The sequence below is a fragment of the Gallinula chloropus genome (assembly GCF_964237585.1).
Source record: "Gallinula chloropus genome assembly, chromosome: 1".
Classification (NCBI taxonomy): Eukaryota; Metazoa; Chordata; class Aves; order Gruiformes; family Rallidae; genus Gallinula; species Gallinula chloropus.
The window spans coordinates 7,657,734-7,673,903 of NC_140085.1; the positions used below are offsets into that span (position 1 = coordinate 7,657,734).

Genomic DNA, 16,170 nt, shown 5'->3' on the forward strand with positions numbered 1-16,170 from the left:
GTGAGAACAAATTATCCAGCATATATCTTTGCAGCCACTCCGCGTTAGGAGTACGCGTTTGTCCTTCCTGTGTGTTGTTTCCATAGAAGCAGAGCTTAACCTTTTAAGTGCAGATTATAAAGGCACCTAATTCAATTAAAATTCGACTTCAAGCATATCAGCACTTAATACTCAAGAGTTATTATGCGATTGGATATAGACGTCATGGTGAATGGCAGGCGGCGTGGTTTCCATCTGAACCAGTGGAAAACCAGCGGTTTTCCATCTGTTTCCCTCTGGGGTTCGCTAATTGCTGGGTGATTCCTCTGAGATACTTCATCCCTGGACATGTTCAAGGCCAGGTTGAATGGGGCCCTGGGTAACCTTGTGTAGATCCAGGCCTGGAGGTTGGTGGCCCTGCCTGTGGCAGGGGGGTTGGAATTCTGTGATCCTTGGGGTCCCTTCCAACCCAGACCATTCTATGATTCCATGATTCTCTCAAACACGGGGATCCAGCACAGAACACAGGCACACAGGTGCAATTAAAGGTATTTATTGTAGGTTTTCTTTTCTGAACTGACAAAGAGGTTTTCCCAGAGATCGGTAACACGACACAATGTTATACACCATTTCACAACTAGTCCCTTGTCGCTTTATTAAGAACATAGTAATTTAAAAATATCTAAATATTTACATATTAATAAAACCTATATACAGAAGATTGAGACTTTTTTTTTTCTTTTTACCTAAATATGGAATGATTTTCATTTTTTTTTTCCTCCTCTCTAATAAACCCTATAAAAAGATTTCTGAAGAAAGTCTGAACAGTAGTCACAGTAAGTAAACACAAACGCAATCTTCCAAATTTACAAAACGCTGATTCTGTTGCCCAAGGGTTACGATACGGACACGACGGGCCGGCGCTCCCTGCCTGAGGCAGGCAACTCCAAGCCACCAAGGAACGAAAGACTCAAATTTTAAGGTTCGCAGTGCACATTCGATCTATTCCACAGTTTCAGAGAGAACATGGTCATGCCTAAAAGTTCCCGGTGGGTGGGTAGGTGGGGAAGGAGGGTTGGGAACCTGGTTTCTCAGACGCCGTGAGAACCAACCGCTCCCCGTTGGCTTTGGTGGTGTTTGTGGGCATTTGATGCCGTCTGAGAAAACAGGCTTTGAGGTTGTTTAAAACAAAAAAAAAGAGATTAGATATTTTGAAAACCGTCCCTCTCTATAATAGCACTTCTGTTGAGACACTCAAAGGCCAAATAGTTCCCCCTCCCCCAAAAGATGCACCTAAAGTATACACAGGGAAACAAAACACAGTAGTAAAGGCTCCAGCAAGCTCTCCCTCGAATTGCAGGAAACACCCTCAAGCTGCCCAGTGAGTGACAGACGTTGCAGGTTAAGAACCTTCCCGACTTTTCCCTCTACATTTTTAAAGTGAATTTAGTGCTGATGAAAGGTGCAGAAATGAAGCTTTGCACGGAGGGCCACGTACAATTTTACCTTTAGCCCTGACCTGAAAGGACCGACCCTTTCAACATTGAAGAGGGTAGTGCAATTTCCCGATCGATTCGCTCATCTTAACCGCTGAGATATCAATGGAGTTACCAGACAAAAGGTGACTTCTTTTTTTTTTTTATTTTAAATAAACCCCCCTGTCACCAAGGGCAGTGGTTGAAAACTCAGGGCGTGCAGCCCCTCCTCCTGGGAATCAGCAAACTAACACGTTGTGAGATTAGGACAAACCCTGTGGGGGGAAAAAAACAAGGGGAGAGTGACCATCTCCAGTGAGCTGCACTACAAAGATGCTTGAGAACCATCCTGCTAGGACCACGTAGGGGAAACTGTTGGAGGAATAGCTTCTCCCTGCTGTACATTAGGAAACAGGGCATGGCTGGGAGGAATCCTGCTGTATTTCCTGCTAAATCCAGTGAGGATGCTTTAATCACAGCGGTGTATGGCCAGTCAGCGGTCCCACAGCAGCCAGGAGAGGAAAAGTGGGTCTGCAGAAGCAAAGAGCTTCAAATGCTCATCGAGGCCCCTGGGGTTTGTGATGGAGAGAGATGCCACCCTGGTCCCCGGGGATGGGGAGAGTCACCCGGCTGTGTGTATTCACCTCTGCGCGGCTGACGCCGGAACACTGCCGGCAAGCGTACAATCACATGGCAAAATACAATCATGGAGGAGAAACGAAGGCAAGAGGATGCCTTCAGAGCGGATACCCTGCTAATTAAATAATGCCTTGGATATGGAGGGAAATCATCTTTAATTAAGATGAAGGAACAGTGAAGCGATCTGGTGGTTTCGTTATTTGAGGTTAGGTGGAAAAGGCATGAAACAACACAAACTGGAAGGGAAAACTGTATGGATGTCCATGCCTTGTGGGATGCTGAAGTCTTCGTGCTGATCTGGTGGGAGCATTATTCAAAGGAGAGGATGTTCCCATCTGCCAGGAACACTGCTGAGGGATGTGAAAGTCAAGCCGAGAAATCTGGGTTTGCGTCTATCAGATGATCCGTTGTGGTGTCGAAAAGGTTACCTGAAGGGAGAAAAAGTGAGAAGAAATCAGTGAAAAAATGGAAAAGTTTAAGGAAATCTGAAATCTGAAAAGAAAAAAATATTAATTAAAATGATGGAAATGGTGTAGTTGAGTTCTAACTTTAATTTTGATGGGGCTGAACTGGTGTGTAAGCAGGCAGCAGCTGCTGAATTCCATTTGGAGTAGAGCTCAAACAGCTAAAGAAAGCAAATTAAATAGATTTTGGGGCTTTTTTTTTTTTAAAAAAAAAAAAAACCAGAATTTGCCAGCCAAGTTTTTCACACAACATAACAGTGCCCCCCACTTCAGATGTAAAGCGCTGCTTTAGGCTCTGGCACAAACCAGTCTGTGATGCTCACCCCTTTGAAGTTACGGTTCTGAAGAAGTGAAAGCAGCGCCACATGAATTTCAAACCCTGAGTTAGATACTTAGGGATGTTCTTTGGGAGGGAAAAAACCCCCACACAAAACCCAACAAAACACCACTCCACAGCAGTCTAAATGCATATGGGAGAATATATATATATATATACATATAAAAAGGTGCACGGTGTGATTATATCCCATCTTTTTTAAAGCACTTTAAGAAAGGGCTTTTTCTAACCAGAACAATGAAAGACGGACAGAAGAATTACAACCAGAGCGCTAAGAACACAGGGCAAACAGGAGACAGACATCAATCAGCCCGAGAAGCAAATACAACCCAGTGAAAAGGGAAGACTCATACAATCACTCACTGAAAGGATAAAGATTTATATTACAATAAAGGATTTATATTTAAGGTTTAGAAAAGGGTTGTTGGGGTTTTTTTTTTGTTATTGAAGTTTCGTTTTCTTGATATTGTATTTCAAGAGAAAAGGAGACAACCTGTATAGAACCGGATCGTTGCTATTTTCTTATCGCCGGTTTCTTTACCAAGGGATTGCTCTCATCTTTTTACAAAGCTCTATCACCCCTGGACCTGAGGATTGGGCTGTTAGTGTTTCAGCTTCTTTTAAGGATATCAAAATTCTTTCTCATCTAGAAATTAACCCAAGTGTGGAGAAAGTACAAACCCTCAGCACAGCCGTGGTCCAAAGCACGGGTAGAAGGAGGGCTCTTGCATCGTCCTGGGCTGCTTGTATCTTTCAAATGTGATTTTTCAAGATGAGAACTCAAGAAAAGGGAGTTGCAGCCACCTTAGGTTTGTTTCCACATGCAGAACTTAGGGGTTATGCCTTTTGGGGTTGTTTTTTTTAAACACAAAATCCAAATCCTTCATATAAATTACAGAGCAAATGAAGATGAGCGTTTTTGCAACGCCGACTTGCACAGAAAGACTCTAAAACCTGTCAGGGCTTCATCCTGATAAAGTTCTCACACCTCCCAGGTTCCTGGATCACTGAGAAACCAATCAGACTTTCCACTTAGTCCCTGGTAATTAGGCTGGGAGCTGTCTGATCTGTCTCAGCTCAGGTCTGGACACAGCCTTCAGCTTTTGGTAGGTGCAAAAGCCGGAACTGTGGAAGACCTGAGCTTCACTAACGTTTGTTAGAGACAATTCTAGTATTTTCTTGAGATTCATCTGTCAATGTACCAAAGTTCCCAGCAAGTTTAACCGCCACAGTTCTTCCAATTTGCTTTAAGCACCCTTCAATCAACAGCTTTCCACAGAAAGGCCCTCTCACCATCGAGGGTGATTTTAAAACAGGAGCGTGATTTCTGCTCCAAAGTGCTAAAATATAATTGGGCAAAAAAAGTCTTGCTTAGTTTCCTGAGGACATACCAGCTGTAATTTTTTTCTGAGACTTCTGAGTTCCAAAAGAGGGTTTTGAAAACAAAACAACTCCTGCTCACCCCAAAGTCCAGGACTTGGCTAATTGTGAGCACAGAGAGGGCAGGTTTGAACCTGGCTGTAGGCACCTACACCAGTTCCCTGCATTCAGAGCCCAGTGCTGCTGGTACCAAAGAAGAGACACCTCCACAGTCCACCTGAGCTGACTGCAGCAGTAGGACAAGGTGTGACGGTTTTAAACTTGAAAAGGGGGGATTTAGGCTGCATATTAGGAAAAAAATTCTTCACTGTGAGGGTGGTGGATCCCTGGCACAGGTTGTGCAGACATATAGTGGAGGCCCCATCCCTGGAGATATTAAAGATCAGGTTTGATGGGGCTTTGAGTGACCTGATCTAGGGAAGATGTCCCTGCTGACTGCAGGGGGTTGGGCTGGATGGCCTCTAAAGGTCCCTTCCAACCTTACACAGCCCTCTTCCCACCAACGACCAAGAGAGCTGAAAGCAACCACACTTCTTTCTCACTGGGGTGTCTCAGATGAAGCACCAGCCACAGGCTGTGATCTGAGAACATGTAGGCTGAGGCACACCAGCATCAGCGGTCCATATCTACCCAGATGCTGTTCATAGTGTTGCCAGCATCACAGGCAAGGCTGACCGGGCAGGAGTGGCAGATTAAAGGCTTTTAGGCTTTCCCTTCATTCTGCACCAACACTTACCATTGATTCAAGTCACACGTTCTGGGTGCTTTTACATCACAAGTTTGTTCAAGCCTTGAAGACCAAGACAGCAACCCTCTTTCATAAACAGCTTTCATACCTCTTCTGTTCATCCATTCTCCTGCAAGACCTTCCCTGAGCAAGCCAATCTGGTCTGGTTTTACTCTACCAACATATCAGGTTAACCACTGATCACAGCATCACAGGATCCTTACAGCTGCAAAAGACCCTTCAGATCATCAGGTCCAACCACAAACATCACCTTAGCCCAGCCCAACCACGTCCCTCAGCAACACATCTACACATCTTTTAAACTCTTCCAGGGATGGTGACTCCACCACTTCCCTGGGCAGCCTGTTCCAATGCCTGACAACCCTTTCAGTGAAGAAGTTTTTCTAATATCCAACCTAACCCTTCCCTGATGCAACTCGAGGCTGTGATTTATCTGCTATGAGCTGTCATCTGCAACTGAGGCCAATCACACCAGGCACCGTACAAACACATAGTCAGACTCTTCCCCAAAGATTTTTCAAGCACAAGAGAGAAGACAGCTGAATAAATCACACGAAGGCTGTCTTTAAAGGACCTGTCAGTAACACCCCTTTACAAAGACAGCTGTACCCAGAGACGGAAAGACCTCTGTAAGAGTTGTATTCCGCCTCTTTTGCTACACTCCTTGATAGAAAGCATCTGTATTTTGGCTCTCTGTTATAATTACTGTCATTATACTGTCTGTGTATCACTTTAAATCAGCTGCTTCCAAGAACAGTATGATATTACATGGATATATACTACAACGAGGGCCTCACACACATACAGTAACGGGTGTGAGTCAAATGTTTGGCTTACAGCCCATGTGCATCATCTCCTCCACCGATGCAAACTGTGGCGTGGTTTCTTTAGGCATCCTTCGACTGGCCATGCAGAGAGGTATACACATCCCAAAGGAACCCCTTCAGCTGAACAACATGGGTGCTCAGAGGTGTCTGAGCAAGCAAGAGCACGATGGGGATCTGCTGTGGGGTGGAGAGGGAGTCGCCTTCCCTCCCACGACCATCTCAGCGTACTCCTGTCCATCAATGACAAGCACGACCTATGGAAACCGCGCTCGAAGGAAAGCCCAGCAACCCGGTAATTCTGCTCCTTAATACGGTTCCCAGAGCAATGCAAAGATCACACATCACATCAGCAGCCTTTAGAAGGGTCCTCTTGCAAGGGAATTGCTTCCCACCCCCATAAAAGAAACGAGCAGGATGTCACTTGGAAGAAACCTTTCAAGCCAGAGCTTCCTGCATCTATTATCTCAAGCGTGCCCTGAAATACTCAGCGGCTGGCCAGGAAAGCAGCACTGCAGCTCGTGCTCCCAGCCCCCACTGGGCCCATGCCAGAACAAGACTATAGCTGCTTGTCCTCCCGACTGCTTCGCCGGTCCCATTCCTTAGTAACTGCACGTGCTCCGGCAGCGGGGTTTCAACCCGCAGCGCTGCACGGCTGGCGGCTGCTGCTCCAGCACGCAGCAGCGGCTGTGTGAAAGCTCCTTCTCCAGCCCTCACGCTACGCAAGGGAGATCAGGAAGTGCCAGAGACAGATGCTGCCATGGTGCTAGTACTCTCCTGACTGCCCCACAGCCTCCAGGTACTGTGCTGTGTGCTCAGCGGTCCTGTACCAGCCCTGTCCTGTTCTTCACAGTAACAGCATCGCTGATCTCCAACCACCCTTTGTTGTCACATCTTAGAGGCATCATAAAAATGCACCATAATCCACAATCCTATTTGTCTGCTCAAGACCTTCCCTCCTTTTAATTTGGCTTTAACAGTTAGCATCTTGATGAAACTGCAGGGAAAGGACTCTGTGATGCAGGGAAATGACCATTTTCCTCCCCAGGCTCCAGCCCCAGGGGATTTTCACAAGGTACCTACTGACAACTGCCTCTTAAGCAGAGAAGGCTTCAAATCTCAGTCTCAGCCTGTCTTGGTTTCAATACCACATGCAAGAGTGTGCAAAGATCCTATTTCCTAGCCCACGCGGATGCACAGCTACACTGCATTTAGCAACTGTCAGGCTTTTAAGGCTGCACTTCAAGGAAAAAATAAACCAACACTTAACTAGCATATAGATAGCTTTGCAATCCCTCTGTGAACCCAAGATCTCATTGCTAATACCCTGGACAGCTGAACAGATGCTACAATACCAATCATTGTGTCTGCCCCCACCAAGAACTCAGTAAGAATTCGGTATCTTACCAGGATGAGCACAAGTCCCTGTCTGGAGTAAGAAGGCTAACTCACTGGCTTTACCAGCTCAGCTGCCACCATGAACCTTGAGGTTTTATGAATAGGTAATAGAAGGGGAAACTGTAAAATTCTGATGCATTTGTTTGGGTTTTTTTAATACAGGGCATTCAAAACTTAAGATAGCTGGGTCCTGTCTGCAATTACTCACTGAATCCAGCATGATGGGATCACTGTAAACGGCTTCTGTGCCACAAACAAACAAGCACACACACACATTGGAAGCTGATAAAAAAATTAATGCATTTTACCTGTTTGTAGTAGAGAAATGTCCGGCTTCTCATCACAGTCAGTTGCTTCTGCTGATTACAAATATAAACAAGAAATCTCATTACTTTTACTGAATAGGGGAAAACGATTAAAAAGCTACACACTGTAGAGTGATTCTGCATTTTCTATCTGCTTTCCCCAGCTGCAATTTGTGATTGCTCAGTTAAAAACTCACTGCTTGGAGGCAAAGGTCATATAATAAAAATGCAAACTCAGAAGAGGGAGTGGGGCATTAAGAAGCCGTAGTACCAGCAATGGGATTGAGTTAACACTTGCTCTTTTTAAGGTTTCATGATATCTGGATGATAAAAGGAGTTGGAATAATTTGACAAAATCACCAACAAAATGTCCCCAGCGGTCCTTGGAGGAAAGTGTTTGGTAGTCAGGCTGGTACTCCACCCTCTGACAGCTGCCATCATCCAATGCCTATGGGGAAAGGGTGAGTACCCCCATTCTGTATCCAAACTTCCCGTGACCACAGGCAAGCTCATTTTGGGGGGCAGATTTACTAGGGCAAAATGTCTTCAAAGATGCAGGTGAGCACCCAGTGTAATTACAAAAGCTGTAACCACCTAGGTGCCCAGGCAGTTACAGTGTGTGTGCACACACGTGCTTCCAGCCCACAGCTTACGCAAGTCCATTTGACTTAATTTAGCCCACGGTGAAGGAAGGCTAAAAGCCTAATTTGTTCATCTCGTGTTTGCCACAGGCCAAGGGTATGCATCAAGAGAGCTAATTTGGCTCGGCAGATGTGCAGTGACTTGTTAGGCTGCAGTACCCTGGAGCATGCACGTGAACCCCACGTTACAGGCGTGGAACAGGAAATCAGTGCCTAACCTATACAAGCCCTATTCAAAGTCCTATTACCGTTGTCTTCTGGCACTTCAGCACAGTATTTATGGCCTCTGGAACACAATGAGATCTTTCCAAATGCTTGAGCAAACTAGGTGTGGTCCTAAAGGACCAGCCCACTGCATTGTACGTGGTCAGCATGGTGGATGTATATACACACACACTCACTCACACCCGTTCATTGCACAATATCCATAGGGATCAAACCTGACCAAGGGTGCAGATGTACAGAGCAACTTAGTGCAGCTCCCACTTGAAACTGTCCTGGTCATCTTCATCATGGTCATCTTTATACATGAGGATGCTGAGTTGCTGCCTTTATGATGATAATGTAAGATGAACTCATCCAGCTCCTGATCTACATTAGTTTCCCAGTGTCGAATCATTGACCTCTGTCTATCCCCGCCCCTGAACCAAGAATCACAGAATCACAAGGTTGGGAAAGACCTTTAATATCATCAAGTCCAACCATTCCTGTCCTATGCTAAGAAACAACCTACATATCTCTAAGTACCTCATCTAACCGTCTTTTAAACACACCCAGGAATGGTGACTCAACACCCTCCCTGGGCAGCCTGTTCCAGGCCCTGACAACTCTTTCAGTGAAGAACTTATTCCTAACATCTAATCTGACTCTGCCTTGGCACATCTTGAGGCCATTCCCCCTGATCCTATCACCTGTCACTTGGCTGAAGAGACCATCACCCACCTCTCTACACACTCCTTTCAGGTAACTGTAGATGGTGATAAGATCTCCCCTCAGCCTCCTCTTCTCCAGGTTAAACATCCCCAGCTCCCTCAGCCGCTCTCCAGCCCCTTCTCCAGCCTGGCTGCCCTTCTCTGCACTTACTCAAGGACCTCAATGTCCTTCTTATGGTGAGGAGCCCAGAACTGGACATAGTACTTGAGATGCAGCCTTACCAGTGCGCAGTACAGGGCCAAGAGGCTACTCCCTTCCCCACATGCATGGATGTCAGTTTAGTTTTTTGGCTAAGTTCTGCAAAATTAATTGAACTAAACAAATTAAAACCCCCAGTACTAAGCAGCTTTCCTATCACAGAAGGTTTATATGGAGAGCCCGAACACACAGGTGGCACAGACCTGCAAGTGGCCCTGTGCCTTGAACCCATCGATACCTTTCTCTGCTCCCTGTGAGAAGGTGGCACACTGGGCAGAAACAAATTGAGTGGAAGGAAAGGGTGGTGCAATAAATAGGAAGGGGTTACCCAGGCTGTTTGGATCAGCACCGGACTGCCAGCAATGGAGAGACTGCACAGTGAAAGAAGTAGCTGAGAAACATCCAACAGGATATGCACAGCTAAAAACACCTGCAGTGACACTCTGAGGCCAACTTCTAGCTGTGCTACGAAGAACCACCTGCACCATGCGAGTCTGCGGCACAGCGACTCAACGTACGAGACACAGGGCTGTAAGTGGGCTGAAGAGACCCAAGCTATGAAAATGGGGGAAGCCAGACCTGAGTGCTGGCAACGGGCTGGAAAGCTTTCCCTCTATCAATACCAGGCCTGGTGCCAACTAGGCTCTCCACTCAAGTGACAGGCTTTCTGCAAATCTCAGCAGCGACTCCCGAAGTAGCTCTAGAGATGTGGACACCTTTCTGCCCAACTGCTCTTCTTTACACCTGGCTAAAACAGCTCAGAGAGAGGCAGTGACGCAGGAAGAAACAAATGGGAACTGGGAAGTACCCCGCTTTCAGAAGACAAGGACTTCTTGAGTTTCCAAATCTGCAGAACCAGCTTGGCTGGTAAGGGAGATACCTGGCCATTCTAATCTGACACAAGACTGACAGATGAGGTCCAGCTCTCCTCCAGTTGTTCCAGTCCCGTGCCCTGTGCCAGCACAAACGTTTATACGGTCACTGAGATCAGGTCTAGTTAAAAGCTGACAACACACGGGCCCTTGTGCCAGCGCCAGAGAGGGAGTGGGAGTTTATGTAACTGGATGCATAACTGCAGCTGCAGGTGAAGTATGACACAAAGGCATGACAAACAGCTTGACCTCCTAACATGGATGTAAACCACCAGCTTCTCACATGTCCTTCCAAGCAGGAAGGGAAATTTGCCATCCGCAACCGCACCCAGGGACTGCCAGCCAAACTTTTCTTGTCTTGAGCCAGTTTGCAAGACAAGGCAAGCAGGAATAGATCCCTCTGTGGGAATTCAGAGCCTCTTTTGTGGCCTCTGCTTAGACACAGCTCAGTGGATTTTGCAAAACAATCCTGGGAGTTGTTTTCTTAATTATTTTTTTTTCCTTTCCCCCAAAAGAAACTGGCTTCTGATGTGCATGGCTGGCTGGGAAGTGTACACCTGCTGCTTTGCCCCTTGGACAGAGGTGTATGTATGTTTAGGGCTAAGAAGATGAATCAGCAGTTACTCATTTTGATGTTGCCATCTTTATCTAAGGTACGGGTAGCTCCTTGAGCGTAGCCCTGCTAAGAAGGACCTGAGGGTTCTGGTGATAAGAAACTTAATAGGAGCCAGCAGTGTGCTCATGCAGCTCGCAAGGCCAATGGTATTCAGGGCTCCATCAGAAGAGGGGTGGCCAGCAGGGACAGGGAGGTGATTGCCCCTGTCTACTCTGCACTCATGAGGCCCCATCTGGAGTCCTGTGTCCAGGTCTGGGGCCCCCAATACAAGAAAGTTGTGGAACTGTTGGAGAGGGTTCAGAGGAGGCCACAAAGATGGTTGGAGTGCTGGAGCACCTCCCCTATGAAGAGAGGCTGAGGGAGCTGGGCTTGTTCAGCTTGGAGAAGAGAAGGCTGCAGGGGGACCTCATTGCAGCCTTCCAGTACCTGAAGAGAGCAGAGAAACAGGAGGGGAATCAACTTTTTAAAAGGACAGACAATGGCAGGACAAGGGGGATGGATTGAAGCTAAAGGAGGGAGGGGTTAGATTAGATATTAGGTGGAAGTTCTTTACAGAGAGAGTGGTGAGGTGCTGGAACAGGCTGCCCAGAAAGGTGGTGGATTCCCCATCCCTGGGGGTGTTCAAGGCCAGGTTGGATGGGGCCCTGGGCAACCTTGTGTAGATCCAGGCCTGGAGGTTGGTGTCCCTGCCTGTGGCAGGGGGGTTGGAACTCTGTGATCTTTGGGGTCCCTTCCAACCCAGACCATTCTATGGTTCTATTATTCTATGATAAAAGCATCATTCCACATGTTGGACTTGCACCCTGTAGCCTTCCTGACCCTGTGTGTATTGCTAAGCAAAATATCAACCTGATTTCTCGCCCACATGTAGATATTGTAGCAAAAAACACAAAGCAGGGAAATCAGAAGGCTGAAGAGATATACAAAGCAAAAATTCCCTCCTATGAAACAAGGGAAGCAGCAATTTGAACAAGGATGTGGGAGAAAAGGTGTATTTCCAGAAAAAAAGGCAAGCATTTTTCTTCTTTCGTTCCCACTATTTTACGCTGCAGTAAGTTAACGTTAATTTTAAACAACAATTCAAGGATGAAGTATCATGGCATGTAATTTATTTAAATTAATCCTGCCTGAAAAAATTCGGTGTGTTTCCTAACACTGCTGTATTTTCCTTTAGGGAGCAGGGCAATCAAAGGCTTCCAGGTTACGCGCTCGGTAATCGCTCTGCGTGAGCAGCTCTCGCCCTCTGTACTTCGGGAGCATTACTCACCCCTATCAGCTTTCCTCTGTGCAATGGACAGCAGCTCCAGAATAATGGCTTGCAGGCTCTTCAAAACATAAAAAGGGAGGAAGAACTTACCGCGAGAGATGTGTGGCCCCTGACCTGCTGCTTATTAATGGATGGAGAGTTTAGTAATCAAAAGGCTTGGATGCTACGCCTGGCACAGAGGTAGCATGAACAGTGAGTCAGTTCCTTCTGATTTTACCTGGTTTAAGATCTCTATGCTAATGGTTGACTGTCTCCCTCTGTGCTGCCAGGGGCAAGGCCGTCAGCCACCTGCCCATATTCTCTTTTGCAGGGTGAAAAGACCACGCCGTGGGAAACCCGCCCGCTGTAAATTACAAGGCAATTTGCATTGTAACTCACGCTGCTTTAAGAGAGGAAAACCATGCACGTGCCTTTTCCTTTGACTTTTCCACTTTGCATCCCATCCTAGCAGCCAGAAAGGTTCAGCTTCTCCACTGGGAGAAGACAGATCTGGCGCTAGGAAACCAGGCCCCAGTACCGTGCTGCTGGCATGAAATGGGACCAGTAGTCAAGGCTGCAGAATATTATCATACTCTTTAATTTTAATTATAACATCTGTTTGTAACATTAACCTCACAGTCTCTTCTCCCCTTTGTGACAGCCAACTTGTGAAATTTTGAAAAGACTGAACAAGGCCAATAAAAATTTAATGGCAGTGACAGCTTTATTCTCAGATCTAACAAATAAAAAAAACCCTACCCAAGTCTCAGATCTCAGGCAATAATCTACAAGAACTAAGAAAAAGCCCAAGCAAAATAAATAAATTTAAAAAAGAGAATATTTCCAGCTATGAAAAATATTGTCACTGATTCAGAACTTAAATGAATTTTTATTTGGCTTAGGATAACAACCTTTCAAAATCTACACAGGGGAACTATTTTCTAGAAAGCAGAATTTTTAAGTGTTGTTTTGATTAGCTTTCCAAGTAGGGAGATTTTCTGTCCCTAATTCTAGGAGATGAGCCAAACATGATAAATCAAGTTGAAGCTGGGCAGCATCTATGATCCAGTGATCATGATTTCATTTAATTTGGAAACACTCAGGAGAGCACGCCTTATAGAAAGAGGTAAGAAAAGAAGATCCACCCCACTCATTTACTACAGTTCTCTGAAATTATTAACAATGCTGAAAGCTAGAATAGGATTTACACTATCAGACTGAATTATTGCTTCAGAGAGGGCTCCTTGTGAACACAGTGTCTTACTGCCTGTTTTGAAATGAAAAACTAATCAGAGGATGTACTAAATGGTTCAGGAGAAGGCAAGCAGGATGGAAAGGCTGCCCCTCCTCTCTTAAATACTGCTGTTAAAATTTAAGGCCAACCAAAAAAGTGGTCTTGTGGCTTCTGTAAAATAAAGGGACCATCGTAAGCTTTTGCCACATAAAGCCTGTGTACTATGACAAACCAGAAGCCGATGCAGGCAAACCAGTGCAATGAGGCAGCAGGGAGATAACGTTGGCTCAGAAAGTCTTGGGTGAATTTAGTTTAACACCAGTGCAAAGCTGTTCTTTGGGCACCTCAGCCTATACCCATGGACTTAGCTGGTGTGTTTCAGTGAGGCAGAACTATGACAGAATGACCTGGGGTTATGGACATTGAGGGCACTCACTTGGAAGAGCTAAGGAGTTCAGCTGGCAAAGCGACGAGTCCCAGGTCCCAGTGGATGCGATTCCCATAGTTTTCAGACTCTTAAAAGCTAAATTTTGCAGCATGGAGTCCTGGGACACCTTCTCCCCATAGCAGATCAAACGTCTCTCCATGCCTGCCCCCCCCTCCTGTTTTGGTCTTTGCAAGTTACACACAGATCTAACGATTTTGGTATGGCTTCCCAATGAATAGTTACAACGTGTGTAGTTTCCACACGACCAGTTTTACATCAGGATAAAGCTGTTGAGGGCTATGAGACTATGCAAGCAAGCACCACAACACCCTTCCCTTGGTCCCATAGACCTCCCCAGGCATCTGCTATCAGCCATCATTGGAAACAAAGTATGGGATCAGATGGACCTACTACTGCCTGATCTGCTCTATGTCCCCCATATCAGAAGCTCCTGGTTGTAACAGACAAGTACTAACAAATCTTGCTGCAACAAGACAAAGATGTTACTGCAAACAGCTGCCTGCTCCTGCCTCTCTGCAGCTATCGACTGTTTTGCTGTCACAAAGACTGTGGAAACTTCTCCTTTGCTTCTGTGCAAGGTCAGGTTGGGTTAGTGAAGAGAGTAATGGAGGGTAAAGTGCAGATGGCCATGGTGGTGTGTTCAAGCACTTCTGCTAGACTGAAAAGAACATGTTTGCCTGTAGTGTCATGCCAGAGAGAAACCAGTGTGCTTCAGGGAATGGTCAGTAAACCAAGCACCACAGAGAAGAGCTTTTCTACCACTCTAGATACTGTGTAGGGTTTTTTTTCAGTGAATAAACCCGAGGGGCTACTAGGTACATGGCTGTTCACTGCCCATCCACACACTGGGTAACGTGTTACTTTCCCTCTACAGACACAGACTGACACTGGAGCCTGTCTTACTCAGTCACACTATGCTCAGCTCCATTTATTTTCTTCATAGTCTCACTAGCTTAAAGACAATATCCTCTGCTTAGATTCCCCCATCCTGAGAAGGGACCAGAGATGGAGGTGGCCCCATTTGAAAGGCAAAAGCTGAACTTCATTGTCATTTTAATTAATATCCTGCAGAGACATGAAGAAAAGCAAATAAAAAAAAAAGGATGAAAGAAAATAAAAATCACAACAAAATTAGGTCAATCCTCTTTCCTGAGGGATCTTCTGCAGACAGCCCAAGGACCTTCTGCTCCCTGCATCCTGCACTGCGCTTCTCACCTGATCGAAGCCTGGCATCCCAATTTCACCCTCCTGCCCCTGGAGTGGTGTGACAGGATGGGACAGGCAGCCTTGGAAGGAGCAGAAGGCGGTCCTGTTGTATACCATCAGTAATCTGATGCTGGTTTTAACCAGATTTATCTCTCCTCCCTCCCCCAGCATGCACAAGAAACCCTTTACAAGGCTAGTGCTGGTTTGTTTCTCTACGCAGGGAAGCTTATGTTACTGAATAATCTGCACTTTTTTTTTTCCCCTGTGTTATTTCTGTCTCTGTGTGTTCCTCATTTTCCTCAGCCTTAGCTTTTCTCTCCTGGCATTAATAAGGTTGTGGAGAACAATTTCAGACACCAGCCTAAGCATGTACCCCAGCCTAAGTGTGTGCCTCAGAGACACAGCTCTGGACAGAAGATGCCGGCTCTCAGAGACAGGGAGCTGGGGAGTCTCTTCTTCCAACCTGCAGCCAGGGGGATCACCTGCATTCCCTACAGAGCCATCAGGTTTCCCATCCCATCACCCCATGGATGCAGCAGACACTTAATTGTGGTGATGGGCAGAAGGGAAAAGGAGAAAAGGTAGAGAGATAATGATGGTAACAGCAAAGGACTGTGTTTAAGGACGTTGGCACAAGTGACGTGCCTCAGACAATGGTGTCAGGTGCTCAGATGGGTAAGAAATTTAATCACCAGAGAGCCTTAAGAAAGCACTAGGGTGAGGAAAAGTAATGGAAGCATTACATGAAGAAAGCCCCTTGTAGGATAGGAGGCATGAAGTTGGGAAGGAAGCAGACTAGTTAAGGTTTATAAAGTAATTACACATCTCTTCATCAGCGATATTGCTTCCCCACGAATTCTACTGGGGATTTCAGGGCTGCACATCCATCGCTGGAGCTGAGAGCTCACCAGCTGCGTGCTGTCAGGGTGTAAGCCTAGCTCTGAGCCTTCACCACAGGCTGTCCCAGCCCCAGGTGAGCAGCTCTGCTGCAAAACCCTACCTTTGTTACCTGATATGGCTGGCAAAGCTCCCTCCCAGGTACTGCAGGACCTTGCTGGCACAACCACGGTGGGTAGGGGTATTTTTTAGATTTTTTTTCCCTACAGTGATGCTGATTTTTTCACAAGGAATGTGAGAAAACTCACCTTCCAGACACAAATAGTTTAGAGGGAAAGGTCATTTGGGTAATGTCTTAGCAGTACAGTGAGTGGCCTGTCAGATCAAATA

The 16,170-nt window shown here is 46.2% G+C and overlaps 1 protein-coding gene across 1 annotated transcript in view; it reads right to left on the reverse strand.

The window, feature by feature from the left end:
- Window positions 1-1,704: 1,704 nt before the first annotated feature.
- BEND7 (BEN domain containing 7) overlaps window positions 1,705-16,170 on the reverse strand; it is a 48,841-nt gene continuing 34,375 nt past the window's right edge. The window contains exons 8-9 of the mRNA XM_084272887.1: window positions 7,553-7,603; window positions 1,705-2,521 (exon numbers count right to left, since the gene is read on the reverse strand). Of these exons, the coding sequence (XP_084129013.1) occupies window positions 2,460-2,521; window positions 7,553-7,603 (113 nt within the window). The 3' untranslated portion in view covers window positions 1,705-2,459. The remainder of the gene's footprint in view (window positions 2,522-7,552; window positions 7,604-16,170) is intronic.